General features: G+C 36.2%; 1 protein-coding gene across 2 annotated transcripts; it reads left to right on the top strand.

Moving 5' to 3' along the window:
* Positions 1 to 927: 927 nt before the first annotated feature.
* ssr1 (signal sequence receptor, alpha) lies at positions 928 to 12788 on the top strand. 2 transcript variants are annotated; one of them, XM_088071899.1, is made up of 9 exons: positions 928 to 1118; positions 2328 to 2461; positions 3578 to 3674; positions 3772 to 3875; positions 4602 to 4760; positions 5618 to 5694; positions 5809 to 5887; positions 6600 to 6693; positions 7619 to 7713. In XM_088071899.1, the coding sequence occupies exons 1-9, from the start codon at positions 1049 to 1051 to the stop codon at positions 7696 to 7698; spliced, it is 894 nt and encodes a 297-aa protein (XP_087928025.1). In that variant the 5' UTR covers positions 928 to 1048; the 3' UTR covers positions 7699 to 7713. The 2 variants fall into 2 exon arrangements, with proteins under 2 accessions (XP_087928025.1, XP_087928026.1); XM_088071900.1 differs by lacking the exon at positions 7619 to 7713 and adding an exon at positions 9452 to 12788 and having other exon boundaries at positions 930 to 1118.
* Positions 12789 to 13159: the final 371 nt, after the last annotated feature.

Raw genomic sequence — 13159 nt, forward strand, 5'->3', positions numbered from 1 at the left:
ATATTAAATATTTACCCTTAAAAGCTCAAATATTCTTTTATTTACCTTTCATTCATTTGAGAAATTAAATCAATTAATTATGGACATTTTCCCCTAAAATGTTCACTTCTAGTTATTTGGGGTTTATACTCATGAGATTTCTGAGTTAAACTGTTGCATCGAACACCTCGTCTAATAATAAGTGTCAAATCGTTTTTAAATGGTTGATTCTGTTTGTCACGGTGAAGGTATTACAGCTAAGCTAATATGATTAATATTGACTGTTTTCTACATACATTCTTATCATTTATAGTTGTTAAATCATACAGTTAATGTGAATATGTTTTTCTTTTTTTCAATGAAAGAGTAATGATGAATATTCACTGTAAATATTATATATAATATTATATAATATAATATTATATATTATATAACTAATCAAAATGCTGATGATTACAAAAGGGATATATAAACACTACAGTAAGTTTGTTATAATAATAGTAATTACTAGGGTCATATTATTATTTTATTATTATTATTATATATAGCTATAGATACATAAAAATAAAGAGATATTTTATTTGTTTCTTTTGAACCTTTTAATGATGGTAACACAACCTAAGTCTAATCAGCATCTCGACATTTCTTTTTGATTTGAATGAGGATGAATTCATATGTTTTGGTTCAGCTGGCTGCTCTGCAGGGCGCTGGTTGTGATTAATTTGTACTTTAACACCTATCATCAGTTTTTTCGAGTGCTGCATTAGAAGAAAATGTATTTTACTTAACTTACATATTTTTACCGTAAACTTTTTAGTGCAGAGTGTCTTCAAAATGTGTTATTAGTACATTTACTGAAGTAAAGTATCTAAATACCTCCTCCGTGATTCCCTAACAGCGGTACATTTTTCAGGGAGGCACCATTTAAATCGGGATCCAACTTTTCCACAGCACCTACCGCTTAGCGCCTTCTGCGCACGCGCAGTGATAAGTGTGACGGAAGCGGCTCGGCGGCGCTCAGCCTGGCTGTCTGACACTGAATGAAAACGCACTGATTTCCACTCCAAAAATGATGAACTTTCTACCTAAACTGCTTTTGCTGGCGCTGTTAGCCTTCCCGAGCACCATCCTCATCAAAGGTAGGACTGAAACTCGGCCGCTCGCCGCGGGAAAACAGAAAGAGGACGGTGTTTAATTAGCTTTTGAGCTTTAAACGTGCTAGCGTTAGCTGCTAAGCTAACTAGCCTCAGTGGTGAAAAGGGGAAGGCCGCCGACATGTGCTAGCTCAAAGTAACTGGCTTTACAAAATTATTATCTCTTTGGAGGGATTTATTAAACATCTGCCAGCAGCTTCTCCTCATATGAGCGTTTAACTTTCAACATTTCTGATGTTAATTTAGCTTTTTGTTTCCAGTTTATCCGCCTGCTTAGACTGACGTGTCCTTACTGTGTGTTAGCTGTTAGCCGGGAAGCTAATTAGCTCCACTGTCACTCAGCTACCTGAACACATGACAGGTTAAAATCATTTATTAATAAAGTTTAAACTGTCAAATAACCACGTTTAACATCGACAGTGACCACAAATCACGCATGAAAGCTGCTTTAACCCTTTGCAACCTGAGCAAAGCGGCATTTTAATAACAAGAAGGCGATAACAACAAGAAGGTAGTGAGCTAATTTACAAGAAATGGACCAAAAATTAGCAAAAAATTGGTAATAAGTTGCAAGAATATGGTCTGAAAATAAGAAATAATTAAGTAAAAGCACAAATAAAATTTTAGTAAAACAATCAAGAAAACTACCTGGAGATCAGCAAAAAAAGAGCAATAAAGACAAAATAAACAATACAGTTACTTTTAAATAAACTCAAATATTCACAATTATTAGTAAAATACCTATAAAAGCTGCACGTGAAACCCGAGCAAAGTGGCTCTTTTTATTTCAACAAGAAGGCAATGAGCACCTTAATAAGAAATGACCCAAAATTTAGCAAGAAATTAGTAAAAAGGTAAGAAGAAAATAATCTTAAGCAAGAAATATTATTATAATTTTAATCATTATTATTATTATTATTGAATGCAAAAAGTTAACAGGAAATTGACCTGAAGATTAGCAAATTGCTTTTAAATAAGTGAAAAAGAAATAAGAGTATAACATTAAAGAATCGTAAACTTTAAACTTTAATTGTCCCTTAAAATGATCAAAAATTGGAGAACAAAAAGGCATAAAATGCACCAGACAGTCCCCAAAGGTTGAAGAGCTTAAAAAAAATTGTCATTATGTACAGGCTTATAAATGACATTAAATGCATGAAAAAAGTGTTGTTGTTGTTGTTATTGTTGTTTTAGGGCCGGTGGCGAGCGCCCAGGATCTGACGGAGGATGAGGAGGCAGAGGCTGTGGATGAAGATGTGGTGGATGACGTGACGACTGAGGACGAAGACGACGAGGCGGAAGTGGAAGACGATGAAAATGCAGAATTAGTGAGTGACGGCGTGATTATAAATCACCAAATAATCAGTACTTCACTGCACTGTGATACTTTCTTCTCGTTTCTACGGGACGTCTTACTGTCCGATTAAACGTGTGGATTAAAGAGTTAAAATGGCATTTTCCCATTCTTTACTGTGTTCACAAGTTAGTAAAAGTGCTTCTCTATTGGCTATAAAATTTGATTTATTGTTTAAAAGATTTTTAAACAAATAATTCATATATTTAAACTCCAGTCATTTGCTAATTTGGATTCCAGTTTGTATCATGTGAGGATTTTCTGCTTTTTGTATGATTTTTAAATTGAATATGTTTGTGTTTGTAATCATCATATTTGTAGATGTCATCTGGTTTTCCGGGACATTGTTTTGATGATGAGTGTTTTTCGTTCTTTTCTGGCATTTTATAAACTAAACGATTAAAAAGTTCTCGACTGATCATCTTAGAGTAAAGGTAATATTTACTCTCTGTTCTGGTATTTATTTTTGAGAGAGCGCTTTATTTTACAAAACAGACATGAAAAAAAGCATTTTTATTTTGTCTGCCATGTACTTTTTTCATGATTTTAGACGTTTGCACATTTAGGGAGGGTTAAATTGTGCACACGAGAAAAAAGAAAAACACGGGTAGACTAAAAAAATATAATAAAAATCAGTGATTTTTTTTTCTCTTTCTCTTTTTGAGTTGAACAGTATCACAGGGTAATTAATTTAATGAGTACATTTTTTCTGAAAAGAAAAAAACCCAAAACATTGAAAATAAATATTTTGTATCACATGAATGTAATGTAATTTATCTTTAAACTCCTGTACTATGGGGGGTTCAGGAAGAAATCACCACCTTATATCATCCATATTTTCATTTGCTTCAAAATCAACATATCGTGAAAATAATGTAGTAAATTATCTGATTGAAGTGATGGTAGCTCGTTAAATTTATATGGTAGAGAATCAGGAGCCTGTTTACCTTAACGATCGGCTTGTTTAGTGTTACAGTTATAATTGTAGCACATTTATGTTTTTTCATAAAGAAAGAAAAATAGTATAAATGTGTAATAATTTAAAAAAAACATTTTTAATCATTATTAAATAAAACGTGTGTGTTTTTAGACGGAAGAAAAAGAAGATGAAGAAGAGGAGGCGTTGGTTGGAGAGGTGAAAGCTTCCCCCAACGCTGACACCACCATCCTGTTCGTCAAAGGAGAAGGTAACTTTCCCTAAAGTTTCCCGTCCTCTGTGGATCAGCTGGAGGTGACAGTAAAGGAAAGAAAATTAACTTTTGTTATTCTTTGTTTTCTGTCCAGATTTCCCTGCAAACAACATCGTCAAGTTCCTGCTCGGCTTCAGCAACAAGGGATCGGAGAACTTCATCGTGGAGTCTCTGGACGCTTCTTTCCGTTACCCACAGGTACCCAAAAAACACTGCACTTTACTTCTAGACCACGTAACTACCATGAGATCTGAAGTTATAAATTAGTATGAGATCAGTACGGAAGCCCTGAGGAGCAAGTGAGAATTTTTTTTCTGATGTTCCATCTGCTAAGTCCAAAAAAATTATTTTTTTTTTTTGCGGAGAGAATTTTTGTAAATTTTGGGCGAAAATTAATTTTAACTAAAAAAAAGTTCTCGCCAAAATACCCCAAACATAAATTTAAAAAAAATGAATGTTTTTATTTATTTTTTAATTCTATTTAATTGTTTTTCATTTTATTTATTTTATTTTTAAATATTTCTGTGCAGCTCTCTTTATATTTCTGTGCAGCTCTTTGTTTTATGAAGTATTTCTGTGCAGCTCTGTCTGTTTTATGAAGTATTTCTGTGCAGCTCTTTGTTTTATGAAGTATTTCTGTGCAGCTCTGTCTGTTTTATGAAGTATTTCTGTGCAGCTCTTTGTTTTATGAAGTATTTCTGTGCAGCTCTTTGTTTTATGAAGTATTTCTGTGCAGCTCTTTGTTTTATGAAGTATTTCTGTGCAGCTCTTTGTTTTATGAAGTATTTCTGTGCAGCTCTTTGTTTTATGAAGTATTTCTGTGCAGCTCTGTCTGTTTTATGAAGTATTTCTGTGCAGCTCTGTCTGTTTTATGAAGTATTTCTGAGCAGCTCTGTCTGTAACGCTCCTCGTTGGTCTCGTCAGGATTACCAGTTCTACATCCAGAACTTCACGGCGCTGCAGCTCGGCATCGTGGTCCCTCCCAGCAGACAGGCCACCTTTGAGTACTCCTTCATCCCCGCGGAGCCGATGGGAGGGCGGCCGTTCGGACTCGTCATCAACCTCAACTACAAGGACAGCAACGTGAGTTTCTGCTCATATCGAATAAGTGGCGGGTCTTGTATGGAGGATAAAAGCTGCCAAAATCAAAACAATAAATGACTTAATAGAGAAATAAATATGCCGTTAATGGGGCGGCAGAGGCTGCAGGACTCAGGACCAGACACAGTTTTGGCTGTTAGCTGGAGAGATGTTAGCTGATGCTCCTGGGCACTGCCGAGGTCCCCTTGAGCAAGGCTTTGGACCCCCAACTGCTCGGTGCGCCTTTTAGTGGTTATCCCCTCACTTTGCCATCTCTCCGTTAGTGCATGTGCAAAGGTTTTGTTTGTAACCCAAAACAAAACAAAAAAAAGAGCGAGTGAACTGATTTTTCCCCCATTAATATTTATTTATTTATTTAAATGGACCAAAAACAATGTTTGAAAAAGTCCATTATTTGACGGATAAATTGTGTCCTAAATTGATTTTTCTATGTAATTGTCATAATTATGTATTAACCTATGATTTATTTGCTTTCTTATTTAATTATCCCTTTTATTATTTATTAGTATCAAGTTTTGTTTATTTTATTCTTTTGATTGTATTTATTATTTTTTAAATTGGTTTTATATATCTTTATTTTTTTTGTTTTGTATGTGTATTATTTTTCCTATGCATTTCCCCTTTTTTCATCTTAAGAAAAGCTTTTGTTGAAAAATATGTTTGTTCCTCAAAGTTAGCAGTCAAAAATATGGCAGAATAATTAGGGATGCACAATAATATTCGCCTGTCGTCGGTATCTGAACGATTTCTGCTGATATCACAAATCTTTTTTTTCAATTGACAAAGTTTTTTTCTTATTCTCTTTTGCTTTTTCCTCTGTCTTTCTTTCCTCTCTGCAGGGAAACATTTTCCAGGACGCCGTCTTCAACCAGACGGTCACCATCACGGAGAGAGAGGACGGACTGGACGGAGAGACGTGAGTGTGTTTTCATCACTTTTACTGCGGTTTGTTTTCTGCGTTGGTTTCATTTCCGTCCCGTCTTCTTCTCTCTCATGTGTTTGTCCGCTCCTCCCTCCCTCCGACTCTCAGGATCTTCATGTACGTGTTCCTGTCAGGTCTCGGGCTGCTGGTCATCGTCGGCCTTCACCAGCTGCTGGAGTCCAGAAAGGTACGGATATTTTTAAAAAACAACAAAAAATAGAAAATCACATTCAAAAACACAAATGAGGAAACGTCGAGATTTGCAAGATGGTTTCAAACTTGTTAAGCTCTCATTAAACGTAAAAAATAAATTTCATTATATTTGCGTGGAGAAGCAGGAGAGACGATAGGGACCGTGTGAGAGTATCAATAGATGGAAAACACGGTTTTCAAGTCTCTGACGTTCGCTTCTTCGGCTTTTTAGTTAATTAAATTGGAAAAAACATGAATTTTGTTGAAGATCATCAGCAGTTTTTTCTGGATTCTTGTCTATTAACTTAATATTATTCCATGATTTATCCCACTTTGATTTCTGGTAATAAAACAAAGTTTCCACATATAAATTATGTATTTAATTAAATTTAAAGAAAAAATCTGGGATTTTTTTGTATTAAAAACTGAATATCTTTTAAGTTTGACAAAATGAGACATGAAGTCCCTGAGCTCCTGGGAATATAAGTTTTTTTGCTCCTCTTTTGGTTTATCTGTTTATTAGTCATTAGCTGCAGCCCTAAAAATGAGGTTTTTGGTATTATACGACCGATTTTCATGTTTGTGAAAATCACTGACTGTGTGTGTGTGTGTGTGTGTGCGTGCGTGCGTGCGTGCGTGCGTGCGTGCGTGTGCGCGCGCATCCGTGCGTGCTGTTTGTTTGTTTGTTTGTTTGTTTGTTTGTTCAGAGGAGGCGTCCTGCTCCTAAAGTAGAAATGGGAACATCGAGCCACAACGATGTCGACCTGAGCTGGATCCCACAGGAAACACTGAACCAGATCAGTAGGTCACATCCTGCACACACACACACACACACACACACACGTACACACACACACACACACACCGGCACACTCGTCAGCTCGCAGCTTCTGTCCTCTGCAGCTTTTTATTCTTCACAAACAATCAGCCTGATGCTTCTCTTCTGTGCTGCGTTTCCTTTGGTTTCAGCTCACCATGAAAAGCAACATTTAGAGATTTAATTGAATAAAATGGAATAAAAACGTCTGATTTTAGTGGATTTCGTGGTTTGCAAATTTGATTTTCAGTGACTGGAAAATTCTGTCTTTTATTACTGAGCATCAAAAATGTTCTGATTCTTCCATTTCTGACTCATTTATGATCAGATATTTCTAAAATCCTGAAATATTATATTACATACAAACTAGTATGTATTGAGAAAAAAAAAGTTTTTATATTGACTCCAAAACACAAATAATTCAACCAAGATTTGAGCGTCAACATCCCAGAAAATGATCATAAAAACAAGCAAAACTGTCGGAAAATTACATCAAAAACCGCTGTGCTCATATTTATTTAAATCTATAGTTTTTAAAAGGCTTTTAAAGTGAGTGCAGTTCACACTGAGTTTGGACTTTGCTACAGAACAACAAGATTAAAAAAAGTTGCGATAATTTAGAGTAAAAAAAGAAAAACAAAACATGTTGAAAGCTTTTTAGCAAAAAATGTGGCAAAATATTTTCCTGTATGACGAGAAAACCACCCGCCAAATTAAAAGCTTCCAAACACTGAGACTTTGAGTGTGCGCGGCGCCGGTTTTTGCTGACGTGTCGGTGCAGGTGTGTCTCTTCTCTTCTGCTTCACCTGCTGCTGTGTGACCTTTAACCTCCACTGTGCATGAGGATCACTCACTCTTCTCTTTTTCTCTCTCTGCCTTCCTCGCTGTCATGTTTCCCTGCGTCTTCAGTGCAGAGTCGCAGAGGTGAGGTCTGCTTTATGTCCTCCGTGTGTGTGTGTGTGTGTGTGTGTGTGTGTGTGTGTGTGTGAGAAACAGAGTGTGTAATCTCAGATGAGTGATAAATTTTCCCGCTCCTTAAAGTCACAGATGCTCCAAAAAAGTGTTTAACCTGTTAAACAACATCATCATCATCATCATCATCATCATCATCATCATCATCATCATCATCATCATCGTTATTTACACGTCTGTGATTCACATCAGCGTTGATTTTATTATAATTTTTTGTGCAGTGTCAGATACTCACACTCATTTCGTTCTGCACACAAAATGCGCTTTTCAAAATCAGGCTTTAAAAAATGTTATACGTAAGTATGATTTTCTACTTTCATCGAGTTTAACCAACATCAGTTCAAACATCATAAATATGAAATACTCGTTCATTTTAACTCTTAAATGCCAGGTTTCTGTCATGCAGCACTATTTTAATATTTTATTTTATATTTATTTTTTTTAGATAAAAATAATAATTTTTAATATACTACATGAAAGTTAGATTATTTTCATTATTATTATTATTTTTATTATCACAGCCTGGGATATGCCGATTTTTATACATCTTATTTTTTGTGCAGTCTCAAATACTCACACTCGTATCGCTCTGCACACAGAATACGCTTTTCAAAATCAGGCTATGAAAAATATTAAACATTAATATTCTACTTTCACTAAGTTTATTTTTTAATAAATAGAATTTTAGAATTTTAATAAAAAGCAACTGGAGCATCTGGACCTAAAACGACTGAGAAATAAAGTTTTTAATCCGTAAATATTGCGTTTTAACATCTGCTGCTGCTCTGACTGACGTCTCTCCTCCACGTTTTCTTGCATCTGTTTTATCTTTTATGTTTTTGCCAGAAAGCGTCTCAGTGAAATGATCAGCACGTGTTTGTGAAATATTCTTTGTGTTTTTGTGGACTGTGTTTCTTTTCTGAGCTGCAGTAGAGAAATAGTAACACAGAGGGGAAATTTTGCACTAAAATGACCCAATAACTTAAAATTTGTCTGAAGCCTTAAATTCACTCCAGATAAACTGAAACACGCTCTTGCGTGAAGAGAGGAAAAAAACTTAGTCACTTACACTGAACTGTTATTATGTTGGGATTTTCTCAGCAGTTGCAGAAAAATTTACTTCAAAATATATTTGACGGCGTCGAAAAGGTGCATGTTCGAGGGAAAAATCAAAAAGAAAAACTGCAGGCATTCGTAAAACTTGAGGACAAATTTTCAGGGTCATCGTGAACAGGAAAAAAACCAATACAGCAAACAAAATTTTAATATTCATAGAGAGAGGCACCTGACCTGTGTTGTCCCCAAACTCAACAAGAAATTGGTAAAAAGTCCAAAAAAATTGAAAAAAAAGAAAAAAGTGCTTGAAAAATGATATAATAATAATTTTGCAACATAATTTAAAATATTTAATTCTGATTATTATCAATACAGTTGTTGTTTTTTCCAGAGGACATTTTTCCGAGACTTTTTGTCAAGATAATTCTCTAAATCTTTAAATTTATGTAAGATTTAAGTTGCCATTTTTTCGGATGTTTTTGAAAGAAATTGCACAGATTTGTGTTTGGTTCAAATGTTTAAATCCTTTTGGAAAGCATCTTAAAATGGCACGAGAATGCAGAAAGGAAGAAAAAAATCACAAAATTTCAAATTGGACAAGACATCATTTAAAAAATTGAGGAACATAAAGTGTCTTTGAATAAAATTATTATAAGCAGATTCGAAGAAAAACAAATCAAACCAAAGGTGACTGAAGGTCTCTTTCTCCTCCAGACAAAGCCTCTCCCAAAAGATCTCCTCGCAAAAGGAGCCAGAAACGCTCAGCCGGCTCAGACGAGTGACGGGCGCCTGACGCCACGGCGACCACGCTTCACCCAACCGTCTACAGAGGAGGAGCAGGAGGAGCAGGAGGAGCAGGAGGAGCAGGAGGAGCAGGAGGAGCAGGAGGAGCAGGGCTGCGAGCGACTCGCTGAGCGCACTCTGCCCTCTCTACTGAGAAACTTTAACCAGTGCCAAGCACAGCGATGGCTGGCTCTCTACTTTCAGCTTCAAAAACTGTCCAACACACACACACACACACACACATACACACATACACACACACACACACACACACACACACACACACACACACACACACACACACACACACACACACACACACACACACACATACACACATACACACACACACACACACACATACACACACACACAGAGCACATTTTGTTGAACGAGTTCGAGGAGTTTTCTGCAGCCGTCACACGAGGAAGAGCGGGATCATCCTGAAACGGGTGTGTTGGGTTGAAAGTTGGTTTTTTTCGTTTAGTTCTGTGTTTGTTTGTTTTTTTGGAGCCAGAAAACTGCTGATGTCATCTTTGTGAGACCGTTTAGTTTGTTTCGGTTATTACCTCCCGCTCCGGTGAAGGGCTGCAAGTAAACGTAGATTAATCAATTTGTCGTCTGACAAAATTGTGATTTCAGAAACTTGTCAGGTGTTCATGGAAAACAGGATAAACAGGAAGGAAATCCAGGAACTCCAAAAATGTGAAAAACGAAAAGGAATGACATTAAAAACCTTTATCGTAGTAGTTTTATTCATTTTTCACATTTAAAAAAAAAAAACAGGTACTACAACCAACAACAGACACAAAAGCGACCTTGGCTTTTTTAATGATTTAACCACTATAATTAAGGCTTTTTGATGTAATTTTTGTCTCATTTTTCACATTTTTGGGAGCGCCTGGATTTCCCTCCTAATCGATTTATTGTTTAAATCAAAGAAAAATGCCCCAAATTTCTGCTTCCAGTCTCTTAAAAGTCGCATTTTCCTTCTTTGGTTTGTCGTTTGTGATGGTAAACTGAACATTTTTGGTTTTCAGAGTCATCACATGATGCACTTTTGTCCCTGTTTTCTATGTTTTTTATGTTTAAGTATTTTGCAGACGACGTGATGACGGTAAAGTTGCAGCCCTCCTCTGGTGGAGCCACGATAACGTCAGCAAATGCAGTTTTTGTTTTTTGTTTGTGATTTCGTTTCCGTTATTTGGTTTGCGCGTTTTGGACTTTTGGGAGCTCTCGGCGTGCAGCTCCGTCGCTGCTCTGCTGCTTTGGCTCCGCTCGTTTTGCCGCACAGATCCTGAAGGAAAAGTCTGGTGTCGTCTCAAAAAGTCTGAAACGACTCGTGCCGTCCGAAATGCAGAGACGTCGCTCAGAGTTTTTGTGCAAGAACGAGATCTGCAGACGTCAAGAGCGAACACCTCCTGAGTGTTCATTTTTATATTTGGGAAATTGAACATTGCAGGAGCTTTGAAGAACGTGTCAGAGCAGCGATGACTGACGTGTTTTTGTGTTTCGATGGCGTGACGACGTCGTTTTTGTTGCACCGCGACGCTTGGACGAACCTCTGAGCTCTGTGGTCTAAAGCTGCTTTTTCTCTTTTTTAATTCACTGGTTCTGACTTCTTAAATGCGACTTTTTGCCGGTTTTCTTCTATGATGGTCTTTTTTTTCTGACTGTTGGACGGAAAACAAGTGAAAGACCTGAATATTTTTGCATTTGTTTTTTTCTGACTAATTACTTGAGATAAAATTTTTTAAAAAAAGATGAATTCCTGTTAAACCATTGTCATCTGTGGACAGAAAATTAGAGGAAAAATCAGCAGAAAGGAGACAAACATGCCCTTTGACCCCGACACCCAGAGTTTAACCCTTCAACAGGATTTTGGGGTAAAAAGATCAAACGCCCTCGAATGTCGTCTTGAATGAACATGTTTTAGTTTCTCGACCTTAATATCAGCAAGAATCGAAATCTCCGAACCCTCGACGTGTGCCTGTTTTCTACGTTTCTGTCTGCGTTTACTTTTTCTCCTCGAGCAGCGTGTTGAAAATCAGAACGTGAAGCGAGTCTTTTTGTTTGTTTTCTTTTGAATTGTGTAAAAAAAAAAAAAAAATAGTGAACTGGCTGAAGCACTGGTGTAAATACTGCCTGATGGATGAAGATGACCTGAGAGCAAAAAAAATACTGAGCTAATTTATTTGAGTGACAGATTTGGTTTGAACTTTGGGATTTTGTGCACTGTTTTGTTATTGTTTTACCACTAGGGGACGACTCTATGGAAGCACATTTCTGCCAATCTGATGACAAAAAAAAATCTGTTAGTCATTATGAGAAACTTTATTGGAATAATTACTCTTATTTTGAAGTAATGACTCAATATTTCAAATTGAGTTGGTATTTCCAAAGTAATGTCAGATTATCTTAAAACGGTGAGAAACTTTCTCAAAATATTGACTTAATATCTTAAATAAAATAATGGCAAAGTAAACAAAAAATAATGGAAAACTCTCGCAATAATTACGTAGTATCTCAAAAAAAAACTTATATTGCAAAATAACAGCTTTGTATCCAAAAATAATGACTCAATATCTCAAAATTAATGTAATCAATATCTCAAAACAATAATAAACTTTACCAATATAATGATTTTTGCATCTTAGATTATTGACATATCTCAAAATAAATACCTCATGTCTTGAGAAATTAACTTACTGTCTGTTCTGTAGAAATAAGAAACTCAAAGTATTTACTTCATATCTTAAAAAAGACCTAATTCAAAATTATGAGAAAATTTATTTTGAGATACTTTATTTACATTATTAGATACATTGTTTTTGAAAAAAGTTCCTCATAATGACTTAAAAGTGTTATTTTCTCCCATTGTATTGGCAGAAATGGGCCTCCGTACGGCACTGAAACACTCTGCAGGACCTGGACTTCGGTTTGAAGTTTCTGAGCTGCAGAGTTTGGTCATTTAAAGCTTTGGGGGTCTGTGAGTCGCTGATCTCAGAGTTTGGACGAGAGCATGTCGGACTCTTTCATGTCCTGCAGACGGCATGAACAGGAAACACACACACACACACACACACACGCGCGGTCCAAACGTGAACACACAGCTGAGGTTTGTGGATAACCACTCGTTCGCCCGCAGAGATCTGAGCTGATGTTGAGGTTGTTTTTTTCTAAAATAACGGGACTGTCATTCATAGATACGAGCTTTTACTTTTATTTGCTTTTAAATGTGCAGGAAATAAACTGATGATTTGCTGTAGGCTCTGTGTCTCCTTTATTTCTTTTCTTTTTTCTGATGTTGGATTTGCTGTTAGTACAAGTGTATTAACCCTTTGAAACCTGGAGCGACGTCACTTTCCCTGTGCTGCATTCAGACACCTTTCACAAAAATGCAGACCTCTGAAATATAAGCAAACTGTTTACATTTATGTCAAAAACACACAGCAACTTGGCAAGAAATGTTCTGCAAAGTGCAAGAAATCTGTAGGTTGAAGAAATGTCAGGGAAAATGTCCAGAGCACTGTATGTTTGGGCTAATATTAGTATATATAAAATGATTTGTGCAGAATTATCATAATTTAAGCATTTTTTCAGGTCATTTGTTTTTTTTTTTGAATCCCACAAAGACTC

This window comes from Plectropomus leopardus, chromosome 21, assembly GCF_026936395.1.
Source record: "Plectropomus leopardus strain MGB_pleo_1.0 chromosome 21, ASM2693639v1, whole genome shotgun sequence".
Lineage (NCBI taxonomy): Eukaryota > Metazoa > Chordata > Actinopteri > Perciformes > Serranidae > Plectropomus > Plectropomus leopardus.

Excerpts from the sequence above, each read along its gene's own strand:
- ssr1 (XM_088071899.1), top strand. The coding sequence starts at position 1,049 with ATGATGAACTTTCTACCTAAACTGCTTTTGCTGGCGCTGTTAGCCTTC. Across the intron at positions 3,675-3,771 it reads CCTGTTCGTCAAAGGAGAAG|ATTTCCCTGCAAACAACATC; the intron begins GTAACTTTCCCT and ends TTTTCTGTCCAG. Across the intron at positions 3,876-4,601 it reads CTTCTTTCCGTTACCCACAG|GATTACCAGTTCTACATCCA; the intron begins GTACCCAAAAAA and ends TGGTCTCGTCAG.